At 42.0% G+C, this 26,830-nt stretch overlaps 1 protein-coding gene across 2 annotated transcripts in view; it reads right to left on the bottom strand.

Annotated features, from left to right (window-relative positions):
• Positions 1–26,491, bottom strand: part of PDE10A (phosphodiesterase 10A) — a 393,767-nt gene extending 367,276 nt beyond the window's left edge. The window contains exon 1 of one of the 2 annotated variants that reach the window (XM_063329175.1): positions 26,302–26,491. In XM_063329175.1, coding sequence (XP_063185245.1) covers positions 26,302–26,431 — 130 coding nt within the window. In that variant the 5' untranslated portion in view covers positions 26,432–26,491. Of the gene's footprint in view, positions 1–25,380; positions 25,627–26,301 lie in introns of those variants that run through there. The other variant, XM_063329176.1, reaches the window with a different exon arrangement.
• Positions 26,492–26,830: the final 339 nt, after the last annotated feature.

The raw sequence follows: 26,830 nt of genomic DNA, 5'->3' as shown, positions 1-26,830 counted from the left end.
CTCTCACAGGTCTTCCTACCAGCCCTGCCTGCTGGAAAGTCATTCCACACATTCTTGAGCAAGAGAAGAGTGGAGTGGAAGGACACAGAGACAACTGACAAACTGACATTTCCACATGAGAAATGGTCCCAAGCCAAGCACTACCCCTCAAGGCAACCTATTTGTTAATTTAGAAGCCAGACTTTCTCTATAACTACTTCCCTGCCACAGCAGTGGAACGTACCCAAACACAAGTGCTTATGCCTTGTGGTGACTTGGCCATCACTAAAAAAAAGACCACGTCCAAAGTATCTCGGCCCAACCCTCAGGAGTCCCAGGCACTGGGGGAAGTAACGGGGAAAGAAGACGACTTCCCTTGGGTTGAGGAGGATCAAGTGGGGAATCAATTAGATCAATTAGATATTCACAAGTCCATGGGCCCCGATGGGATGCACCTGAGAGTGCTGAGGGAGCTGGTGGAAGTCATTGCTGGGCCGCTCTCCATCATCTTTGAAAGGTCCTGGAGAACAGGCGAGGTGCCTGCGGACTGGAGGAAAGCCAACGTCACTCCAGTCTTCAAAAAAGGCATGAAGGAGGATCTGGGGAACTACAGGCCGGTCAGCCTCACCTCCATCCCTGGAAAGATGATGGAACAGCTTGTTCTGGGCGTCATCTCAAGGCATGTGGAGGAAAAGAAAGCTATCAGAAGTACTCAACATGGCTTCACCAAGGGGAAATCATGTCTGACTAATCTGATAGCCTTCTATGATGGCATGACTGGATGGATACATGACGGGAGGGCAATAGATGTCGTCTTCCTTGACTTAAGCAAGGCGTTTGACACGGTCTCCCACAGCATCCTCATAGGGAAGCTTAGGAAGAGCGGGCTAGATGAATGGACAGTAAGGTGGATAGATAACTGGTTGAAAGACAGAGCTCAGAGGGTTGTGATTAGGGGCACAGAGTCTAGGTGGAGGTCAGTGACTTGTGGTATTCCCCAGGGGTCAGTACTGGGCCCAGTCTTCTTCAATATACTCATCAATGACCTGGATGAGGGGACAGAGTGCACCCTCAGCAAGTCTGCTGATGACACGAAGCTCGGGGGGGGGTGGCTGACACACCAGAAGGCTGTGCCGCCATACAGAGAGACCTGGACAGGCTGGAGAGTTGGGCGGAGAGAAACCTTATGAAATTCAACAAGGGCAAGTGTAGGGTGCTGCACCTGGGGAGGAATAACCCCATGCACCAGTACAGGTTGGGGGCTGACCTGCTGGAGAGCAGCTCTGTGGAAAGACACCTGGGAGTCCTGGTGGACAACAGGATGACCATGAGCCAGCAACGTGCCCTTGTGGCCAAGGAGGCCAATGGCATCCTGGGGTGCATCAAGAAGAGTGTGGCCAGCAGGTCGAGGGAGGTCATCCTCCCCCTTTACTCTGCCTTGGTGAGGCCTCATCTGGAGTACTGTGTCCAATTCTGGGCTCACCAGCTCAAGAAGGACAAGGAACTGCTGGAGAGGGTGCAGCAGAGAGCTACCAAGATGATTATGGGACTGGAATACCTCTCTTATGAAGAAAGACTGAGGGATTTGGGTCTCTTCAGTCTGGAAAAAAAGACGACTGAGGGGGGATCTTATCAACACTTATAAAATACTTAAAGGGTGGGTGTCAGGAGGATGGGGCCAGGCTCTTTTCAGTGGTGCCCGGGGACAGGACAAGAGGTAACGGGCACAAACTTGAGCATAGGAAGTTCCACCTAAACATGAGGAGGAACTTCTTTACTTTGAGGGTGGCAGAGCACTGGAACAGGCTGCCCAGAGAGGTGGTGGAGTCTCCAACTCTGGAGACATTCAAAACCCGCCTGGACGCGTTCCTGTGCAACCTGCTCTGGGTGACCCTGCTCTGGCAGGGGGCTTGGACTAGATGATCTCCAGAGGTCCCTTCCAACCCTATGATTCTATCTTTTAGTTGTAAATTTCTGGGACAAACTTAACTTTTATTAGGTTGAAAAACAGCCTACACTGATTAAGGAGAAAAGCTAATCCTATAGAAGTCTATGACAAAACCACCAAACCCAAGATTTTACATTTGACTCCTGTTTCAGACCCACCATTGGAACTTTTACCTTTCAGCTATGCCAATATGAAAACTTTATTCTTTTACAACTAAGAGACCAATGCACGCATGTTTATTCTCAGTAAGTACCAGTCTTTACTCCAGAGGTGTTCTGTTGGCTAATTGTAAAACAGGAAATTACTCAGTATGAACAAAAAGATTTCAGTGTCTGGGTTTTATTTTAGAGCATTAAGATTTCTATATTGACACATACCAAATACTGTCAGATCTTATTTTTCTTTTGATCTGGGAACTATGAAATATTGTTTCCTATGCAAGAACATGTGTAACACTTCTGGTTTTAAAAGAAGTTTCCCCATGCTTTTCCTATAACAAGGCCAGATCAAAAACTGCAGGGGCAGGCTCTTCGAATTTTGAATGAGTTGTAGTCTTACGAATATCTTCGAGCACGTTCAGGCAGTCAGCTTTAATCCCACATTCTGGGAAAAATATTTTTTGTTTTGTGTATTGTTTCTAGTACTTTGTGCTGACAGATCTCATGCTTTATTATATTTTGTGTCTTACCCTGAAATGCCATCCTATTTTGCGTGACTGAAATTTTGAAAGCTCTAATTGATTCATTGTAACTACAGTTAAAATCATCACGTATTATGTTATTCTGTTAGAAGTCCCTGATCCCCACAAGGAGGAAAAAAAAAATAAAAAAATCAGTTAGCCATAGTTGTGAAAAAAAGAAGAGGAGAAGAGGAGGTGTATATGAAATTGCATTTTTTCTAGCTTAGCTATTCAAAACTTTTTCCGTCATAATCTCACAGATCAATACAAAATCCAGTTTAGGACCTCCTTGTAACTTCTAATGGCTAAACATTAGAAAGATACCAGTACCTACTCTCCAGTGGGGACAAGTTTGTGATAAAACTTGAAATCAGAGTCATCATTGTTTTACTTCAGCAAATTTTACTAGTCCTGATTGTGACAAAAAGAATTGGCGCAATTTGAAAGTGAAAACATTTGTTTTATCAAGCTTTGTAACATAAAAGTGATGGAGAACCTCATTTATCAGACATATGAAAAATTGGTAATGCTACTGAGCAATAGCTAAGTAAATACAACCACCATTTATCAAAAACACTCAGACAGAAAGACCAGCTGCAATCTAGGAAGGCATTTCAGAATGTAAAAAAAAAAAATACTTTGAGTCAAGAGAACTTCGGGTTTCTTAAATGTTTTTACATAAGGATTTATAGGGAAAAGGAGAAAAAGAGCCACCAGATTATCAAAACCAAAATCAAAACCAATCTGGATAAAGTCCAACTGCGTATCGACGTTCATGACCACAGCTTGTAAGCACTACTGACATATAAATAATAAAATACTGAAAGCGCCTGGAAGGCACAGACTCAAGACACAGAACCATTCAGTAACAGCTCTGGTGACTTTCAGACCAAGTCCCTGATCTCCCACCCAAACTTTGCAGAAATTCAGATCTACACCAGAACTTTAGCATATCTTCAGATACACGAAGGGGCACAATGCTATAGCAGAAAATCCTAGAGTAACCGGGATAAAACCTTTAGGTTTTAAAAATTCACTCTTAAAAACTTAGAGAATAGAAACTTGCATACTTTCTAATGGGAGAAGGGAGACAAGTCAGACACCTACAAAGCATGAATCTTCTAACAGAAAACACTATAAACATTACTCAAACAAGGTATCACTTAACTCTCCCAGACCACATGCCACTAATCACAGCACAGTAAGTAAACATGGTCAGAAAGACTGTTAGCCAGAGGAAAGAAACAACGAGAAGGCACAAAACAACATAGGGATAACACAATGAACTGGGGGGAGGGAGGGGAAGAGAAAGAAGACAGAGAACCAGTTTATCCCTATCAGTTATGTTTAACTTTCCAATACAGTGAATGCACAGAGAATAATTTAGCTATTAAGGGTCAAAGTAACTTTACACAGAAAGGGTAAAATGAAAACAGCCCTTTGACCTTTGACACCTTATATATTCTAAGAAGGCTTACAGTATATGACAAATACACACTACAAATTCACACAGATATATGGAAACATCATTGTGCTAGGTTCACATGGGCTCTCAATTGCTTTAAAGCTTGGGGGCTGAATCATCTCAAAAACCCTATGTAAAAATTTTGTTTGGTATTGAGATAAGATTTTTAAACACAACCAAGCCTGAGGTTGCTCAGCTCAGCCTGTGGGTTTCAGCTGAGCTTTCAGGCAAGCTGAAGCCTAGGTTAGAACGTGTAACAAAACAGACAAGCAGCTCGGGCAATAAGTAGCCCTAGGTTTCCTAGGCACCAACTTACAAAGCAGCTTTTTGTAGTAACAGACACTAGCGCATTCCAAAACTCTAAAGAAAGCTTGTAGCAATAGTATATGTATAATCATATAAATTCCATAAGCTCTATGAAATAGTCCTGAAATGTTTCTATGCAAGCTGTAAAAGGAACGGGATGTGTACAGTGGAACGGCTTAATATTTCATTAGATATTCCAGGACTTTTTCAAGACAATTGGCAAAAATTGTAGTGCATGTTTCAGCCGCTCCTACCCTTCAACACTTAAATAACAGTTTCTGCAATACACGTTCCTGATTTTTTTAAAACAAGCAAGCAAGGTCTGATTCAAAGCCCACTGAAAAAGTCAACAGTTCCCCATTAAATTAATTATATATATAAAAAAAAAAAACACCACACCTTCACAGAGGAGCTTCAGCACCCACCAAAGTAAAAGAAAAAAAAAACAACTTACTTCTATTGTGTTTTGGAGATTGGACTTTTGAGTCTAAGGAGGCAGGAGGAAGCCAGTTACTATCAGAGAGATTGCTAATAGCAAATCAGCTTTGAGAGCAATAAACAAGAAGAATGTCCTTCACCTCCTAGCTAAAAATGGAAGATCAAAATCATTTTCAAACCATTTATAACCTCAGCACTCCTTTCAGTCTTCCATCAATTAAAACAGACGTTGTGCCACTATAATTGCTATTGAATTCACAGGCTTCCAATTAATATATGAATGCTTTTTGTGCATGTGGGGTTACCTTCTGTGATGACTTGCAACACACAGCAGACAGCACTTCAAAAATCCAGTTGGGTTTAGGACCACAACCAAAACTCCCCCACCCACTTTATAATGGCCAACTCTGATCACCTGCACCTTCTGCCAAGCAGCCAGATGCTATACTTCTGTCAACATGAAGATAAGAATGTCACCAGAGGGACAGTGAGAAAGCAATGGTTAGGGGAAGAGCAGAGAAGGAAGACAGTAGCATCTTTTTCACCCACTTTTAAAATAGGACTCTGGAGACAGAAGCTTCACTTGGGCCCCATGGTAGACCTGTAACATAATCGTACAACAAATGCTGAATGCCTCAACAAACAGGCAATACCAAGCACTCATACGTAATCTATTTTGCTCCTATTGCAAATGATGTGATAGGACAGAAAAAAGGGCAGAAATGTTTTAGTAAAGATGTAATTTTTAGGGCAGAAACATCTTGAGGAAATAACTGTCATGTGATAGCACCAAACACACTGTTTATTTAATGAACCTTTTCTCTTTTGCAATTCCCTCTCCCCTCCCCCACCAACGCAAACCACCTCAACAAGCTTATTCCCCACGAGGTTGCACTGAGGTCATCAAGAGTTTAGCATCAATCAAAATTACTAAACATGAACAATGAGGATATTTACTCGAACCAGACAGGGGCAATCATTCTGCTCCAGAGTACAAATCAATCCCCTATGACAGGTGTCAGGAGCTGATTCTAATTCCATTTCCCCACATAAGAACCTCTTGCCTGTTCTTTGGGAGCATCTAAGACCACTTGAGACTGCAGGGTTACATGGGCTGTTCAGCACCAACTCTTTCGTCCTTTTGTCCTACCTCTCAACTACAACACAATTTTTTCAGTAGCTGACTGCTTCCGGCAGCATGCAAGGGCATTCCTGGGGCATGGAGTGTAAGTTACAGACCCTCCGCAGGACTTCTCCATAGCGCCCAACCCCAGCTTGGCAGTTCCCTGCTGAACGGTTTTCGCTCCTTAGCAGGATAAAGCTGATGGGGGAGCAGTATGACTGCAGCAGAACACGTTACCCTAACGTGTCAGACTATCTAATAAGTTAAAAAAAGAATACCCTAACTTCATGCTCAACACCTCTCTCTCTGGCTGTTCTTGGCATGCTATTTTTATATATATTAGAATAAAAAAGTTTACAATGTGTTCAGTAAGCTGAGAGCCAAAGTGAGGCCATCCTTAAAAAATGTTCAGTTTCCTAGACTAATGTCTGCAACTACACTCTTACTACTAAGATGGAGTTTTTAATTTTTCATAGAATTCTTGTTTGTTGTGGTGGGCTCAGATTGTAAAGGAGCAAATTCATCAAAGGCTGCCCTATAATAAGAAAACAACAAAAAAATAACCCAAACCACAGAAAAAACCAGAACAATTTCTGAAGGACAGGTTGTGTTATACCTAGAAGAATTTAGAGACTGCACAGAAGATTTCCCAGAATGAGTTCAATACGCTGACCATGAATGAGGAGAAAGAACACAGCACATCTGAAAAGGATGATAAAACACACAAGACAGACTATAGCAAAATAGAATAACATCAAACTGATTTTGCTAAGGCATACTCTCAGTTTGTCCAAATTTGATATATTTGCTTTTGGTCTTCTAAAGTATTCTGTTTGAAAAGCACAGCTGTGAGGCTATTGTAAAGCTTTGGTACAATCCTAGTCATTCTCAACAATGATTTTTAAGCCACAGCAGTACTGGCCAAATCTTGATTTTTATTTATTCGTTAAGTAATCTGGCTAAATGAAATACTACTATGCAAGGCTATACTTTATAACATGACTGGAAAATTTTGCATAGAACCAAAATTTCCTGACAGATTGTCAGCAATATCAGATTCTTATCCATCATGCCCAATAAATGCACACTCTTGACTGTTTTCTTATTGTAAAAAATAAAAAAAAAAAAAAGGCAGCCCATAAAAAACAGTAAGAGAGTTCAGGAAATGCATTTCAGTGTGATTACAATACTTCTTGGGTAAATTAAGTCACAGCCTTTGGCCATAACATGACCCAAAGTATGTTGTAATGGTCCACAAATTAAGTGCCTTCTATGTGTTATGACTTAGGTATGTACAGCAAAACTTGGCTTCATCATACCTCAAAATATTAGAAGAGAAATTTTTATGTCCTATGACAGAATGCTTTATTAAAAATAATGAGGTTTCAAGAACTTATAATATTTGCAGGAAAGAACATTTCAGCAGGGAAATACATCTTTGCAGCATTTATCATTTTACAGTGAAGCAAGTTACATCAGCTTTAAAAAAAAAAAAAGTCACAACAAAACTTACCAGCCTACACAAATACATTCAGGGCCTCTCTCACTACAACATCAACGTGAGAACCCCCCTTGTGTATGCACAGACACCAGCTAGACAAGTCCTCTCACACACATCCTTTGACACAAACACTCCTGCCTCTGCATGCTTGCACACAAACACTGCGCTCACACGTTAAGCTTCTCACGCGTAATCAATCCTCCAAGCTCTGGCGCTCTCTCACACGAACACAGACGTGCTTCATACCTTCTCCTCCATTGGAAAACCATGTGAACCATCTGTCACTATTTAATCTCCCAACCCAACTCAGCCAAATATGCCCCATCTCAGCCCCTGATGCCCCAGTCAGCCCTTCAAGCAATACACTCCTCACAAATAGACCATTCTTTTTGCTACTCCCTACCTAATAATAATTTGATTTCCACCCCATCTCTTCTCCTTTCATTGCCATATGCCCCATAGAAGGAGGATCTATATTGCTGCTCTTTCCAGCAGTCAGGCCTCATGCAGTCAAAGTGTATGCAGGATAGCCAGGGCCAAGAGATGTTTTGCAATGTGCAGCATACCACAAACTAGCTGCTGAGATCAGTGGGCACCACGGATTTCCCTCTTAATAACTTCACACTTCACTATTCTTTAATTGGTAAGTGTTTGGGCAAATGGGCACAAAGAAAGAATCTTTTTTTAAAAAAAATCTAGTAATCATGGGAAGACTAGAACAAGACCTACACTTCAAAACCTCGACTGACTATGCTTTCATTTCACAGGTTAAAAAGGAAGAAGGGACCATTTTAATGTTTGGGGCAAACCCCTCAAAATGCAGTGTCAGGACCAAGGGGTCTAAAAGTGACCCAAAAGCTTTGGTTTCAGTGTGTAAAAGATATGCTGGGCAAAACAGAAGAAAAAAGAAAGACCACTTTGTTTATAGGGATCTCAAAAGTGCTGCTGAAGGCAGAATGCTGGACTTTGAAGGAGCAGGATCAAAAGCAAGGCTTAAGTACCTTTGGCATTTCAGGGAATGTTACATACCCCTCCAACCAGTGCAGAAGGTTGCTATTACTCACAAAGGTGTTTAAAATCTATGAAAGACCTCTCACAGTTAAATGTCACTTTAAACCACTTCTCTTTCTCTCCCCAGATGCAAAAGAGAAGTCCACATCTACCCTTTGTACCAGAGACATCCCTCAGTATCACTGGTGGTGATACTCTCACATGGGAGCTTTTGCCAGTCCTGAAGAATTGGTACATATTCCTACCTGGAGACAGAACCAGAACATAAACCTCAGCATCTCAAATACTGAAAAGTCTCCAAATTCAGGATTAAATCACAGAGTTTCTTCTTGGCATAGAGTGGACCAAACCCACATCCACTCCTAAAAAGGAACCAACTCATAGTGGACATTTTGTTGCTTTCTTCTCAAGGTGATTAAGTTGGTGTGTGCTTTAAGAAAGGCTTAGATATATCCAGAATCTAGCTTTACCTAAATATTCACTTTATTATCAGGGTTTTTGTTTTGATCTGCAAACTCTTTGAAGAAGGAACTGTTATGTGACTTCTGTTTGTACAGCACTTGGGATAATGGCACCTACCAGAGCTGTGACTTACAGCAAAGACTATGGAGTCCCAAGAAGATTTGGGAAAAGTGTCCACCTCCTTCTTTTGGGAAATGGAGCCACAGTTGGGGATCTCTGCAGGCAACTAAGTAATTTTATTAACGAGTGAAAGAAAAATGTCCCACTGGGGAAACTGTCATTCAAAAGTCTGGGAACCATACACTTCCAGCACGACTAGCAAGCAGCCTTTAGACATTACTGCAAAACAGGGAGCTTTTAGGCAAGCAAAAATCTCAAGTGTAAGAGTGCTCTGCATATCAGACTTTGCTGAAAGCAAAGCCCCTAGAAGCCACTACCTGTCTTCAGTACATAAAGCAAGTGCTACATGCAGTGGTATGAGCACGCTCCAGGATAGAAAAGCCTGTCTGCTCTATGACCCCCTGACCTAGGTGAAATTGGAGGTCCCATTTCTTCCTTGACTTCAAGCTTCTTTCATATTTCACACCACACAGCATCTCTCACCTAACTGTAGCTGGTGTCCATCCCTAGTAGAAACTAAATTGAGACACAAAGCCTGTGCAAGGAACAAGGACTATTAAAACTATTAGTGAAAAAAAAATCCTGTGAGGACTGTTCGCAAATGAAAGAAATATCATTCCATGATATTCTAGTTGGGGCCACTCTTGTTAGGACTTTTTTATTATGCTATTGTAATAAACATTGATTCTGAATTGTGCACAAGCCTGAAAGGAAAGAGATCTTCAAGAGGAGCTTCACCACAGAAAGCTATCAGCAAATGAAAGATGGCTGGACCATGGCTAATCCCCAGTTTGTGTCCTGCCACTTCATTAGTAGCAACGTCCCAGAAGCTCCCATTGCAAACTGCGTATGTTTCCAACACAACAGGCCAAAATGGAACTATTTCAATGGAGCAGATTGCTACAGGTGGAGAGATCATTTGTAAAGGCTGCTAAAGAGAGTGGGGTCTTTGGCTTCAACCTAAAAATTACAGGCAAGTGGTCCATACTCTTAGCAAAAAACAAGGAAAATGTTTGCCTTTTCCAAATTTCCTAAAAACTTCGCTCTCAGCTTTTTTTTTGTTGGAACACCATGGAAGCTGTCCCTCCTACCTAGCACTTGGGTGTTCAGTGAGCCGGCCAGGAAGCACCAGGTAACATTTCTCAGGCTGTCTGTGGTCCTTCTTAGGATATAAGAAAAACCTAAATAACGTCAGTTGAGAAGCATCTGGTCTTCTCTTTTCCAATGCTGTCCTGCCGTGAACTGCTGACAGAACCTACCTCTTTTATTCCTACATACATATGAAAACATGAAGGGAACAAAATTAATACAGGCCATCTCTTCTCTTAAAGCAACCACTGCTCAGTGCTTTAATCAGTGATAGTCCTCCTCCAAAAGATCCTAGTGCTAGGAAATAATTCCAGTAAACACAACAGAAGACATGTCTCAAACATCCATTTTATTTAAAAACAATCCTGACCTGCAAAAATCCCTCCCTTCCCTTACACCCCAAGGCAATCCAAAGGATTTTCTAAAGCAAAGGGATTGTTTATACTAACTGCCTGTCACTTAGACAAGAAGCGGGAGAAGTCAGTAACCTTGATATAAAACATCTGTTCAAGCTACCACAAGATACATGAACCACTATTGGAGGCAAAAAAAACTCCTCAGATGAGAAAAAAAAAAAAAGTTTGGGAAAACCCAAAAGCCAGACTTTCAAACAGTAACTGACCCCCAGACGAATGTGAAGGTAGAACTGCCAAAACAGAGAACATGGCTGCTTGCAACTCCTATTAAAGGAGCCCACTCACCATAAAGATAATCCGGATAATTCACCTCCTGCAGTGAAAGGACTCTCATAACATGCTGAAGGTGTTTGAAATGTGAAACTTCCATGAAAAGACAACAGAAGACATCTGAATGCTGTAGAAGTTTATTACAGAAAAACATATTCAGCAAACATTTATAAAATTTATTACACACTATATTCAAAAGTGGTATCTGTATCTGTTGCTTACAGTCTCATGCCAGATTCAATTCAATCACCTCAAATATCACATCAGGAATATTCATAGTAGGCCCCTCACCACCTCAAGCAAGGGTGAGAACAGTGGATGAATGTTCATCCCAATCTCCCTTTCCCAAGCAGCATCAATTTGTTGCTCTAGAGTAGTTAAGCAGATCCCAGTTGTGCTGGCCAATGCAATACCTCTAACACTTTAAGATCCTCTGTAAGGATATGGCTTAATGTCACGTACCATATTCTGTGCCATGTCAGCAAGGACAACATTGATTCCAGAAATAAAATTCTATTCCTACCTATGCTCAAATTCAAAGTATTGCACTTAATAATTTAGATTTGGAAAACAAAGCTAAATATCAATATAATATCTAAAATTACCAATTTAAAATCAGTTGTGGTAGGCTGGTAGAAATAATCTTCTTAGAGAAGAAGAAAAAAATTCTACAGATTCCTGCAAACAAAAGTACCTCTTCTGGCAGGTATAGAAGTTCTGACCCACAGTTAACCAATACCAATAGTCAAGCTGAGGAACTCTGGGGTACGAGAAAAAACGGCATAAGCAGTTTTTCCACAGAGAGATTTCAGACTTAGTGAGTATAGCAAATTATTTTTATTATTATTAAATATATGTATGACTCCATTCTTGTAACCATTTCTTCTATTCTTTCAGTACATCCTTGAACTCTTACTAAGTATCATCTGCTCCACCTGGATAATTCAGCTAGCTTTTTTTGCAGTAGGTTCTTCTCCTCTTCTGCTAGCTGAGAAGCAGACTCCTAAGTTTAAGTTACTTTAAAATACAAATGCCCAAATACAACAAACCAGTATAAAAAATAGCAGAATTCATTCTGCAGAATGAGATGGAGATGACACCAAAACTCATCTCTTTTTTCTTCTTCAGTCTCTAACCCCACTCCTTACCAAGTCTCACATCTGGCAAGATGGTGATCATTCATGCTCTAGAAAGCAAGTTCTGAGCAGAGGAGGTAGATTTAGAAAGAGGATGAGGAAGAAGAAGTCATTTTACTGGGATGAAAAAGCAGAAGAAAGCAAAATGAACAAAGATGGGTACAACTACAACAACATGTAGACAGCACAAAGAGACATTTGGGTTTGTTCAGCGTTGCCTTGTTGTCTTTGTGCTTTTCAGTGATCAGCAAATTGTGAGAGAGAATATCTGCTTTTATTAATCTCACCAAGCTGATGAAACAGATAAAGAAGTTCATAGCTTCTGACCTCAGCTGAAGGGCTGGTCACGATAGCGTAAGACTCATCATGTCTGGTCATCATTTAAATAAAAATAAGTGAAGCCTTGTGAGACAAAACTTGACAGTTAAGGCACAAAAAGCTGCTTACAAAAAAAAACCCACAACAAACAAACCAATCCCAACAGCAAAAACCGCAAAAAACCCCATAAAACCTAACCTGATATTAATACTGTGTAGGCATATCATCACAAATATTAAAAACTTATGCAGGACTTTAGTAATAACTTTTGGAGTTTTATAAATGCCACGCTCCAGACATACTCCATCTCTAATAGCCTTCAGTACCACCACTGTACAGTTCAACAGCACTTCTAACAGCACCGGCATGGCATTCCCTTTCATGCAAGGACATACGGTAGATGAGGGGTTACTTAATGTCTCTTACTATTTTCTAATAAAATGAGACAAGCTAAGAGAACTAAAAGTTACTGAAAAGCAGAGATGTGCCAGCAGTTTCCAGTGATGACCTGACATGATTTTTCCTCCAACTGACATCCATGTGGTTATGGAACTTATATAGTCCAGCCCAGCACTCATTTAAAAATGAACTTTCTGTACCATGTTGTACTCTAGAGACATCTGGAGGATGGAAGAAAATGGTTAAGGAAAATCATTAGCTTATACATTATCATAGCACTTATTTAGGTTTTCTAAATAAACAATCGGAGAGTAGGAAAGCACAGACATGTCCTGCAAGAGAATTTGAAGGATCATTTTAGAGGGGAAAACTAAAATGGAAGAATACAACATGAAACACCAGAAATATGGTGAAGGGAGCTGTAAGACGAAGTCACAGCATTCCCTGTTTGGAATTTTTTCCTGGATTTCCATTCTCAATAAATCTGTATAAAAATCTTTATTGTGTCCTTATTGTAAGGAAGCAAATACAGCTTGTGTTCCAAGAGCCACACTGAAACCCCTCCCCACTTTACCCAGCACCACAAGCAGTAGCAAAAAGCTCCACTGGTCAAACGAAACTCTAAAATAACCTTATACTACTATAGCCTTCACACTGTCCTACTCCTCAGTAACACTTACTCAAGCTTATTATCTTTCATAAATTCCCTTGCATAACACCCAAAAAAAAACCCCACCAAAAACACACAACCAAAAAACCACCAGTAAACCACTCTCCCTGATCACCAGGTGGGTTTTGTTTCCTTTCCACTAGATTTAGTGGGCAGCAGAAAGTACACAAACAACCCCAACCATCCTAAAACAATACTCCATCATGGTAAACAAAAGGTTTCTAAATACCCCCAGCATGGTGTTTTAATGAGTTTTTTCTTTCCACCTCTTTTTTTTTTTTTTTCGGTAAGAGAGAGACTTTTAACAGTAGAATAAAATACTAAGAACATTTAGTTTCTTTTAAAGAAAGCATTAAAGAAAAGCATTTTCAAACAGATAAAAGAAAGGATGATCAAACAAGAATTTCTATATGTCTAATATCATTACTTTCAAAAGTACTGACTTTTGGTTTTAGTAAAAGGAGATGGGATATTAAACTCAGTGAAGAACAATCACCCTCAAATGGTAACATAGTGCAAAAGACCACCTTACCATACCAAAATGAACCATAAGCTATTTCAGTTTACTTTGCATAAACTAACTGGTGTCATTCAAGCTGAGTCATGACAAGCCTGCAAAGACTTGAACAGTCTATTACGTATTTGGAAACAGAGGTCACTGAATCGAAGGTCATGAAATGCCACGTAAAACACTACGTGGTTTGCCATGACTATGAACACAGCACAACAAGGTGAGACATTTTTTCTGAGCTTTTTTGGCTTAGAAGTCTTGAAGCAAAACATCCTGGACAAATCCTGCTTGAGTTTGTTTGACTTTGGATATTTTTCTCTCACCTACATGCCCCATTCCATCCTGCCATTTGAACAGCAATGTTATCACAGAGCACAGATGCAGCTGACTATCACAGAGACGGGCATTTTTGAGGAAAAGTGAAATAGTATCAGGAAACTGTAAGTAAAGGAGAAGGCTGGAGCAAGGACACAGAACTTCCTTGTCCATCCTTCCTGCTCTCCTTGCAGGCCTACCAGAAAACACTCTCTGCCTTGTTTGCTGCTTCCCTTCTCTCGATCTCATGGTTATCTTCACAGGACTTGATAGTATTTCTGTGAGGTAAAGAAAAACACTTTGCACAAGACTCACTTGTTGGAGTACTAGGACAGAGAAGAGATGAGTAAATAGAGGATGATAAAGAAGAAAGAGTTTGATGACTTCAAACAAACAAACAAAAAAATAAACACCAAAAAACCATAAAATGAGCAATTTTAAAAATACAGCCCTGTATGTTTGTGCCAGATTATTAGATTGCAGGCTTTTTGGAGCAGGGACCACGCAAGACAAGGTGCTTATTCAGTGCTCAAGTACAAGCTTGCAATCAGCTGAGGCTGCCTTTGGACATGACCTCATTGTAAAAACATTACCCTTGATCACAGTGGTCCTTGAAAATTGCCTCCTGGCTAGTTGATCCTTATTACAGATTTCACAGTAGCTATTAGGTATATTTGCATCTGTGTCTTTAAAAAAATGAGAGAGAGAGATACCTAGGGAGTTGTGGGGGGAGAAGTAAAAAAGCACGTCTGAACAGATGATCTTTACAGTCTGTCCCCCCCTCCTCCTGCTGCTAGAAGCTTCCCACTCAGCTTCTGCTCCTATTTGTTCATCTTTCTCTGGCAAGAACTACTCTTAACCGTGTTAATTTTCTTTTTTGTGGGTTAATGTTGGGTAACGCGTTTTCAATTGCCCACAACTAATAGATTTCCAGCGATTGACTTTACTGCACTCCTGGCAGTAAGTAGGGCATATTTCTTGAACCAGGGTCATTTTAAGGGATTCCAGAAAGTACCTTCAGACATTTCATGGCTTCATTTAAACAGCTACTTTCTTGGTTCCATGCAGGATTTTGAGCAGGAGGACAGTACCTTCAAAGGGAGGTCACTATCCCCTAGAATATTAAGTAAGAACCATTTCGAGAGTTTGAACAAAGCATGAAGCATGACCTTTTTTCATTTATTTATTTAAGGCTAAACTTGGCAGATATGAAAATATCCAACTGTAGTTAGACAGCCATGATCTCAGCCTCTGGCTGTGCAAAGACATCTTAAATCTGTAGGTTCTGTGCAGATCCAGGGGATTTTTGCCAAAATGTTTCCTGAATAAAATTAAATATTCCTTCATGTTAAGCTTTACATTTTTTTTCTTCCTCCTTTCTTCATAGCCTATTATAATCCCAAATTAGAAATATATAATGCTTTAGGATTAGCCGTGCTTATTCTGCAGTTTCCCAGCCAAAAATGACTCCTATCATTCTTTAATGATTAAAAAAAAGGTTAAGTGTCACACATCATCTACCTTTAAAAACCAGTGAGGCACAGCCTATTCCTAATTACTCTCCATTTACCTGGGAGTGATACAAGGAGAAGGCGAGAAGACATATTCCTCCCAAGGAAAATCTCGGGAACACACAAAGCCCACGTTGCAGTCGCAGAATTAATGGTATCTCTTAAGAGCATCCTGTAAGAAGTTGCATACCAGAAGCCACTTGCATCATTAGCTGCAAAGGCCTAGATAAAGGGTTATCTAAATTTTTTGGCCCTTCAAAACCCAATAAAAACATTATATACAGTATATATATATAAAACCACGTTGATCTCTTCCCAGTGTTAATCCACCCCTTCCTTGGATTTAGCAGCTTCACATCTTTATGAAAATCTTTTCCAAGGCTGCACATGCAGCATTAGCAGAGGTGTACATTTAGGTTTCTCCGCAAGTAGTAGCTACTACCAGTCAGGACTGTGGCTTTCTATTTCACAGAGTAGAAAGGAAAAGTTGACTACCTGTAATTTTTTCCCTACCTATGCAGGCTAACTGCAGTGGGTCTCTCCTTCCCCAAGATGTGGCAAAGGAAGGTGTGTGGCTCGGTCACAGTTGTCTTCCTGTGTAGTTTTAAATCTGTGGAGCTGCATGCTGCCATTGTTGATGTGTCAACTGTAGGCTTTTCATATAGTTAAATGCTTGTGTCTCGTGTGCACCTTCAACTCCCTGCCCAAATCTCAGCATGTGGTTCTTGCATATGGCCCTGAAACCCCAAGTATTTTCAAACTTCCTCATGCTAAGGTAAGCAAATACAATTTGAAGCTAACAGGCTATGCAAGTCAAAGGACAAGTGGTATAACAAGGACCAATATTCAAATAGGACCTTCTGCAGAAAAGTAACTGGATCTTAAGAATTAGCCTGTTTCAGGGACCATGACCAGAACCCAATGCAATCCACATGATTTGCCTCAAAACCCTACATAGGGCACAGCACCGTCTCCTGGAATCAGAAGTTCCATTGCAAGAAAACGTCGCAGTTCTTCACATACACAGTTTGTTCACATACAGAACAGAACAAAACAAGACAAAAAATCCACCAACATCCCCAAAACAATGAAGGCAAGGGCCTTGAGTTAACCGACGCAAAAACTGGCCTGCGCACCATTTTTTGCATTTCCAAGAAGATACTGAGCTTCTTAAGAAGCAAGGACTTCCTTATGCTGAGGAAGAACGGCAGAGCAGAGAGAACTATCCACAGCTCCCTCCACACAACTGATGACACTCTTCATGCCCTGCAGGCACATTCAACTGTTCGCTACCACTGCCCAGACACCATGATGCGACTCTGTGAGCCCTTTTTTGGTTTGGCCTTGAAAGAGACTAGAAGCACTCATGCTGTCTTATGTAGACAGCAAAAAAACAGCTGAAAAGCAGGAGGAAGGCCACTTACTCAATTGTTTCTTGACAGCCTCTAGGTGTGAGTGCTCCTAGTCCCATTTCTGGCAAGGTCACACAAAGTTGAAGCCACCTGTAACTTATGTAAATTTTTTTTCCCAAAGACAGCTGAAGAACTTGCATGGACAGTTAAAACAGAGACCTACCATCTGATCTTACTCATTTGCAATCCTTAGTTACAAAACATAACATTAGAAAGTGATTAACAATTTACAGAGCAGATCTGCAAAGCCTGAATAATAATTATAGACAGTATAAGCCCATCTTGACTGCATCCATGCTAAAGGAAATATGATAGAAAAATAAGGCAGGTGAATAAAAAGTGAAAAATAAGTCAGACTTTCCATGGGCAAGGTCTAGAAAGCTAACCTGATCACAAATAGAACAGAACAGTCAATTTGCGTATTTTGCATAGATATTAATTTGTTGTACTAACCTAACAGATACATAAAGATTAAGACAATTGCATAAAAATGATTATGAAAAAGGGCTATTCTTGAAGATAGTGGTATTCTGACATGTAGCCTATGCTCGTGCAGGGTTGCCTTCTCCAGGTGCCTTGATATTTTTGCTCTGTCATTTTTCTACCTTCATCTCTAAATTTAAGTAAGCCCTCCCTTGAAGACTGAACGTCTATTAGTGCTTTTGAAGTACAATCCGAGGATTATCTTTGTTTCCTATCTCATTTCTTATAATTATCATTTCATACTGCTGTCATGTATGACGCCTCCACCTCTGATCCATATTGTACTGGTTTTCATTTTTAATTTTCCTGTATTATGTCTGAGCCCAACACTAACTGAAAACAATGTAAGAATCAATCTATTACCAACTGCCCCTCAACTGAGATATGGTACTCAACTAAAACATCGTGTGGATGGCTTTAATACAGCTTGACACCCAAAATTCAGCTGCTCCTTCCACATGTTAATAGACATACTAGGAATGAGCTTAGGAACACAAGCTCAATTGCCCAATGTGTGGGCATACCTTAAATGTCAACATTATTAGCCATCACACTGTGACTGAACTGATAAACACACAAACCGACTGTATTCTATCCCATCAAACCCCAACAGCATCCGTCCTCTCCTCCTCCAGCATAAAGCCACAACTGTTGCTCGCTGAGTTGCCAAGGTTTCTGCATTATCACTAGTAACTTGAAAACAGGATTACGCCCAAATAGTACAAAAACTTTAAGGTCAGAGGGTGAAAACGCAAAGTGACTTTATTAATAAACAAGTACTTTGTTACACATTATTAGAGTCTCTGGTTTTGCATATTAACAACACAATGTCTTTAAAAAACAAATACATCTGCATTTTAATGTCACTTGGCTTGTGCAACTCTCCTCCTTTCCATATAGAAGCAGTGGACTCAGATATGTTCAGAAACCAAGGCAAGGTGGCATCATCAATAAAACACAGCCTCCTGCCAACACTGTGTGATCGGGTGAACGTGGACACCATAACAGGGAGATCAAGACTCTTCCTCATAGATTTCATAGTAAGGGTAAATACCCATTCCTTGGCTGACCAGGAATAGGGAAGCAACTTCATTTATTTATTTACTTACTTAGAGAAAGAGGAGAGTGGCTAAGGAAAACAAACAGAAACAATACAACACTTGGTTAGTACATCCAGGAGATCCACAGAGACTTTCATTCTACCAGAAATTAAAGGAAACCTGCAAAGTTTTTACAGTTTCAATTTCACTTCCTTTATAATTCTCTCACCTTTACAACTGTCCTCCCTATTTAGCTTTTTCTGTAAGTTTTAGAAGGCATCCTAGGTCAAGAGCCTTTCTTTGTCAGCCAGGGTCTCCATTACCCAGGTAGTACCTCTACAAGTCAGGGGAGCACCTGAGACCATGCGAGGGTCAGGCTCTCTAAAGACTAGTCCTAGTCCCCTCTGGGATGCCACTCACGCTCGCTGTGCAGTCAGGGAGTCAGTCTCCACTGAAGACCTATTTCAGAGCCGCCCTCTCCCCACTGACTCTTTAGGCAGGGAGACAGCAACCACCAGGTGTTGACTCAGCCAACTGCACAACTTAACTCCATTTAACAGCAGTTGCTACCTTGTGTTAACACTTACTGGTACATTGGAGTATCACCCTCTGCAGGCTGGGGCCAGCCAGGAGGATGGACTCACAGCCAGATGGAAATGGGACTACAGCACCATCGTTGCGGTAACTATCCTACAACTTCACAAAGCCCAAAGCAGAGTCACAAACAGTTATCACAAAGCTTCAAGAGATGCTTTTCCTGGAAAGGCTGGTTATTTAACTAAAGTCCCATTTTTAAAAGTCACTCAGGAGACTTCTCCACTGCTTTTCGCTGAAATTTCAATTCCTGACTCACTAGGCGTTTTTATAGCGTTACCATACACGCTACATGACCAGCATAGCTGAAATGTCTAAATGCCCACAAATAATTAAAAAGTCATCTCCATTTTTAAAATGTTTGGATAAATTTATTTATAGGGCAAGTCAGTAATTCACCAAAAATCACACTTTCCAACCAAAGCAACTATGTCAAGTACTTAAAATATCACCCTTTTCCCTATGGCTCTGCCTCATGACATCAGTTGGGATAGCATTTTTCAGATACAGATAGTGACCTCACTTCTTGTTAGCAGCAGCTCAGGACCAAGCTGTTCTAGGCAGTACTGCACTGCTGGACAGAAGAGTCCTCTCCTACGTGGAAACACCAACTCAGCAAAATGCTCAACCATTAGCCTTTGTATTTTACTTCAAACAAGGCTCATAAACTTATACCTAGGCAGACACTGACATACCTTTCTGAAACAAATGGGAACAGAAAAGCTCCTCAACAGTCTTTATGAGACAGTGGCTGGGAAGGCAAGTCAGCAACAACACCTGAGGAAGATATTTTTTCCAGGGAGCACTTGCAATGCTATTTCACAGCATATATACCTTGTCCCCACTCTCTCTTCCCAAACATTTTGGATTCTCCTTAGCTTTATATCTTTTCAGAATTCTTAGTTTGCAATGTCACATACATTGAAGTGGGTTGGTAAAATTGTCTTCCTTTTCAGCATGTTGAATTTGATCCTCCGAAACCAGAAGTTAGACCCCATCTATCATTCACAGGATCTGGAAGGCAGATCCCTGACTGTCTCAGGAGAAAGTGATCAAAAATCAAAATCTAACACAGGGAACTATCAGTAACCATTGAGCTAATCAGCTTTGGAAAATGGTTTCTTTTCCATTAACAAAGCCCTTAAAAGGCTGTTGCTGCCTTTTTTTTTTTCCTTTTCTTTTTTTTTTGGTGACACAAACGTTTTGCTCTGAACAATCAAAAGGATCACTTTTTCACTTTTTCTGTGCTATTACAATACCAGCATAAAACCCAAGCTGTACAATGATTCCTTTCTCTTTCCCATGTCCTCACAAATGCATAAGCCTCTGTTGCTAAACACCTTAACTCTGAGTAGCCAGATCTTGTGGAGTGGGATCCAGAGACAAGAGAGGGCTTGTTTGTTTCAGGAATAAGAAGCTAAGTGGAAAGAGAAGAATGGCCAGGACACAGAGGATGGAGAAAAGTAAGTACAGGAGAAACTGAAACCTCAAATCGCGCACACGCAACGGAAGAACTGCTTTGCTTTTCCACCTGTATCAGAGAAACATTAAGATCAACAACAGTGTGCAGAGCTTGATGGAATCCCAATAGTCACTTGCATGATAAAACAACAAATGGAGTAAAGACTGTAACTTTAATTGTATTGATGAAGACCAAGTACAGGGGGAAAACTGTCATGCAAAAGTTGGGTTCAATTCTGATTTCCATTACATCAATGTAAACCTTGAATAACAGGGCAGAACTTGGTTTCCGGTGTCTAATGATCCCAAATTAAGATTTAATAATAATCAATAACTTAATGCCAAAGTTCAAGACAAACATGAATGCTAAGCACTCACACAAATGATCTAGTATTAGTCAGAGAGAATAGTTTAGTATAAACTGCTCCCTCTAGTAATTACTAGGGAAGTACCCTTCACATAGAAGTGACTCTCAAGAGGGCTTTGGTTAATAATAACTAAGACCCTCAAAATCCTGCAAACACTTCCTTATGCACATGATTAACTTTTGTGCACATGGCTGGTCCCACTGAATTCAAAGAAAGTAATCATGCCTTAAAAGTTACTCTTGGGCAGACAGGATTTCAACTTTGCCTCTGGAAGGATTTTGCAACAGTTGTCTCTTCAGAGACCAATTTTGTAAAGCACAGAAAACTCTCAACTATCACTCATATTTGTGACAATGGAGACCATTCAGCACTCTGAACAACTGGACCACAGGGGAGGTGGAAAAAGAAATGCATTTATTTATCTTCATATGCAATCCAAATAGAGAAAGAGCAGCCCAATGAGAATGTAGAGATTCTTCCTTCCCTGAGACCCTCACGCTCAAAAATCTCTGCAAGAAAATTTCTAAAATACTGTATTATACTACATCCAGGAACTGCTGGATGATTGTGAGCAGCATTACTGAATAATTTAGGCACAATGTCATGTTGCATTTGGTCTTGAGAAGCGTCCACATTTTATTTGTTTGTTTTTAAACCAACACCCTCCATTTTTACATCTTCCACACTAGCTTTCAACACATTCATAGAAAACAGTGATTCACAGAAAAACAGGATCCTTCTTCAATTTTTTTGTGCTACAGTTTTGGGCAAAAGGGTTATCGCCAGAATGGAAGACCTCTGCTTCAAATGCGGCTGAAAAAAATATCTTTGCCATTTGACTTGCACTGAAGCCTGAAAGATCTGGTCAAAAGGCAGGAGTCATCTGCAGAAATACAGTTGTCTACATCCATGCTAGATGTTTGTGCTACCTTTATATTCAATTGGCAGAAACATCACTTCTCAGATCTGGTTCTGCTGACTAAACAGAGACTTCCACTTCAGGAAGAGATGAATTGCTCCCTAGAAATATTCTGCTTCCAGACTATAAAGAGAGTCTAGAGAGCTGCATTTCAACAGAAGAATCCCACCTTCTCCATGCTGGGTATCACGCTGAACAACCATGTCTGCTTTCTCCACTAAGACCCTATCAGCTTTGCTGGAGTTTCTGCCACTTAGAGTGGTACAAGTAAACCAGTGTAGTTACCCTAGGCTCCATACACAGACAATGGAAAAAAAAGGGGCACCTCCAAGAGGCAGTTCAGCTCATGTAAAAATCTGAATTCTCCACGGAAATGCCACTGTGTCTCCACAGATTACAGGAATGAGCTTTAGGAGCTCACCTCTTAGTAAGGTGAAGCAGTGAAGTGCCTTGAGTTAGACAGACAGGTTCAGGCTCTCACTGTTGAGAAGTTGGGAGATGCTGAGTATTCTCATCCCTTATCCCCTTTCTGCACCAGTGAGGCTTGAAACGTATAGTATCAGACCCCATAATAAAAGGCAAGGTTACAGTATGGATTACAGAGTCCTTCATAAAACACTTTGAAAGAGAGTAAAAACAAAACCACACCAGCGAAGTTTGAAAAATCTGTATCGTGGCCTACATAGTGTCTGTCCACCCACAGCTTTGCCAAGTGAGGATAAACAAGAGCTGAATGAAACTCCGCAAGCGCACACTTCAGTTGGCCAAATATCCAACACAGTCTGGAGCAGCTAAGAATTAGGCTGCATTCTCTTAGGATTCAAAAACAGAAGAGCAGACCCCCAAACGGGTCTGAGATTCACCTGTTAGCAACGCATGCCCTCAGCTGACCAGCTGACACAGAGACGTAAAATGGCAGACCTGGATCCAGGCACTCTGTCACCAAAAGAAGTCACCTTGTTAGCTGAGGACAGCAGGGCTTCTGCATTCGACTTCTGCAGGAACACAGGATTTGGCAGCCTCCAGAAATCTGAGCTCTCTATTTTTCTTCCCTTCGTTTACTAATGCCCATTTCCCCTTCCCCGCCTCCCTGCTCCCAATGCACACACGTTTTAATGCTAAAACCCAGGAGTTACATGGCTTTTCCATACTTCTGGGCAAATATTACACACTCTCCCTCCAAACTAGCAAGTATGCCTTCTCCACTGAGGTAGTAAACCTGCTGTAAGAGTACCGTGCTTCATAGTGAAATACTTCAGAAGAATCCCAAAAAATTACCTGCACATCTCAGGTTTTAAGACAGCTTCACATCCACCATCTCACACAAAAATACACTCCCTACAACATTGTGATACATTGCACACTCTTAATGGTTTCTACAGTTACGTAGTCACAGACAATGTAATTAACAAGCAACATTCCTTCCTGTAAAATAGGAGGGAGAAAATAAACAGAATAAAAGTTCACAAAAATAAATATGAGCTCAGAAATAAAACTACATTTTTAAATTTAATTTCATCATTTACTGTGTCAAAGATGACACAAGCCTGGATTACCTAGGTGCAAGCACAGGTTTTCAATCAGTTTGATTTACAAAATACCTTGTGTCCCCTTACGAGAGAAATGATACCTTATTTACTTTCTTTAAATAGACATCAATGCTTCATTAAATATTTTTTCACTTTACATTTCATTTGTTTTGTACACACTGAGATCAAGAAAAAAAATAATCCTGTTTTAAAGTTACATTTTGTTTTCTGTTTCTTGTTACATAACCAGAAGTGTTATAGGAAATACTATTGTGGAGTTCAAAAAAAAAATTTTTTCAGAAAAAGAAAATGAAAACCAGGCACACATCACTGCATCACAGTAATGTGTAAGGTGCTCCTGCACCCACTATTGGCATACATTTAAATTAAAATTACATGTAATCTATAGCCAAGTTTCAGGTCTATGCTGAATGCCCTTTCTGTGTTTAACCTCCTCCATTGCTGACAAAGAGGTAAGATTTTCCAGGTTAGTAACAGCAAAATTCCACATTGCAAAAACACTGAATGCTGTCATGCAAACAAAGTCAATCACCAGGGTCTGAAAATGTCCCTCCCATGTCAAGACTGGTCTTAAGCACAGAAATGATAAGAAAATATGAACGTGGATCTTATTTTCTTGTGGGAGAGCCAAGCAATTTAAAACCAACCACCACATAAACCCTAAACCATATCTTTTGAGAGAGATGGTTGAATCACTACCAGTGCTCCTTTCTAATGAAACCAGAAGAGCACACCAGCCACTGTGCTGGAGACATTTCCTTGCAAAAAGCAAAAACATCCATGGTGGCAAGTGAATTTCATGATCTGAGTGACTTGTGACATTATGATCCTTCATATCCTTTACAAAAAGGGCCACAGACTCCATGTTGGAGAACACCCTCATTCCATCCCTCTCTGCTCTGTGTACACCTGCCCAGGCAAAAGCACCACATTTCTGAATTCGAGCACGCACAGACACACATTCACGTCGTCATTTGAACCCACCACACACCCACCATCTCCCACCGTAGCCTCCAGAGCCATTCGCAACAGGCTGAAACACTGCTCTGAATCCAACCGGTATTTTCCTCTCCTCTCTGCAATACCGCCACAAGCCCAGAGCCCTGTAGCTCAGCTTGGTTCATTTGGGCCCACTTAGTCAAAATAAACACAAAGGAAGGGAACCCACTGGGCCGACTGAACAACAAGAAGAAATTTGGCTGCAGAACTCCCTCACACTTGTGTGCATAGCTGATTTTACACCACTCTGCTGCTACATTGATATTATCTTGTCAAGAAGTACAGAACAGCTTTCACCACAAATACTTGGAGCTTGAAAATTACAGCAAAGCAGCAAGGCTGGGGAAAACCCAACTTTAGCTGGATGCAAAGTGCGCTGCAAGTGCAGCGTTTGAAGCCTCAACATGACGCAACCGCAGTCGTACCAGGGAGAGGGGCTTGCTGAAGGAAACTGGACCCACGCAAAACCACAACGTATATATTAGGTGCCTATAGCTCATTCGCTGCCCAAGCTGGGAGCGCCCTGCAAACAGAGATTTACACAAGCTACAAATCAATGAGGCAGCGTGGCTATGCCCATACCAGTGACAAACTGCAGTGGGGAAGGGAGCCTGGACCCGTTCGGCAGACCGCTGTCCCCTCAGCCTCCCTCCCTTCCCTTTCCCCTTCCCCTTGCCCCCCCTTAACCCTTCCCGTCTCAGAAGTTCAGTGTCGGTGCAGTGGGAACAGCCCTGCAGTTTCAAGCCCGGTGGTGGGAGCAGCCTGGCCTAAACGCCAAAGTCACCCCGGTGTCGGCGGGCTGCGGGAGGCCATCCAGGCTGACGCGCCCCTGCGGTGGGCTCCCGGCTGCCAACCGCCCGGCCACCTGCAGGCCTCCGCCACCCTACCTTGCTCCTCGCCGGCCCCAAAACAGGCTCTGGGGTCCTCGGGGGGGAGCCGGGCTCCGCCGCCCTCCAGGGCTTTGCGTTTCTTCGACATCTGGTCGGTGTTTGGGAGTTGAGTTTCTCCTCTCTCTCTCTCTCCGGGGAGATGAGTGTATATGGAGAGAGAGGGAGAGTGTGAGGGAGAGAGACACAGGGAGGGAGAGAGAGAGATTGAAAGAAATCGCTGCTTAAAGAGAGGGGAAGAGACTTTGGAGTGGCTGGAGAGCAAGTAGGAGGCAGGGACTAAGTGGAGAAATCCTACAAATCACAATCCCATCAATTCAGCCCCACGTCTAAAGGGGCTGTTGAGGTCTCACCCTTTCTTGCTCATTCATCTGAGTGTGTGAGTGAAAATTAGAGAGGCGCAATAGTCCTCTGTTGATTTTCCAAATGTTAGCGGGTGGTGCTTTTTATTATTGGGGGGGGGGGAGCGCGGGAGGGAGGAAGGAGGGAGCTGATTGATATTATTTTCCCCTGTTGGGATTCCTTCTGGTTAAAAAAAGAAAAGGGAAAAAAAAAAAAAGGTAAAAGCTGAATGGATGGGGGGGGGTGGAGAGCCGGGAGGGGGCGGGGGAGGGAGGGGGGAGATGAGAGGATTAAAAAGAAAACCAGGAGCAGGGGAGGAGGGATGACAAGAGCCTGCAGGTGCAGGGAGGCTAAATTCCCTGCAGGGGTCATGTGCTCTGGAAGCCGGGGATCCTCGGTTCCCCGGAGGCTGCCGGAGCCGGGCGAGGAGCCGGCGGCGGGCAGGGGCGCGGCGCGGCCGGCGGGGGCGGCTCGGCTCGGCGGGGGCTGCGGCCACCCCGCTCGGCACCTGCGGGAACGGCGGAGCGGTGCTGCTGGGCTCCGCAGCCGGCTGGGAATATTCACGAATTCACCTCGCACCGTGCAAACTCCGCCGTGAAGTCAGTACCCCCGCAGTCAGTCGGTCGGTCGGTCGGTCGGTCTTTCTCTCTCCCTCTGTAACCCTTTCAGTCCTGGGTGCAAGATGTATCGCTCCCCCAGGGAGTCCCATCTCCTCTTCGCCCCCTCCCCCCCGCCCCCATCCCGCCACCTGCCCCTTTTCCTGCAGGATTTCAAGGTTCGCTAGCGGGTATTTATTCGCGGAGGGAGGGGGCGAGGACACAACTTACCCTCCAAACTATGCACAAGCTCGTCTCTGCTTTCCCCTTCAGATCAACTTTAAAGAGCAGATTCTCAGTCCGGGAGGCAAAGAGGCAGGGGAGGAGAGGGGAAATGGTTTAGGAATAGCGGCTGCCAAGTGGGTGAAGTTCAGGGCACAATCCTGGCTCTTCCACGCTCCGGCAGACCAGCATCTTCCCGGGGTCTGGAGAACAAGGTGTTCAACAAGTCTTCCTTGTTACCCGAAATGGATTGCTGATAGCTTTCCCGCCGGGCTGTATTTAACAAAACG

This window comes from Chroicocephalus ridibundus, chromosome 3, assembly GCF_963924245.1.
Source record: "Chroicocephalus ridibundus chromosome 3, bChrRid1.1, whole genome shotgun sequence".
NCBI classification, from domain to species: Eukaryota; Metazoa; Chordata; class Aves; order Charadriiformes; family Laridae; genus Chroicocephalus; species Chroicocephalus ridibundus.
The sequence above is the reverse complement of the archived record's forward strand: the minus strand, read 5'-3'. Positions and strand labels throughout refer to the sequence as shown.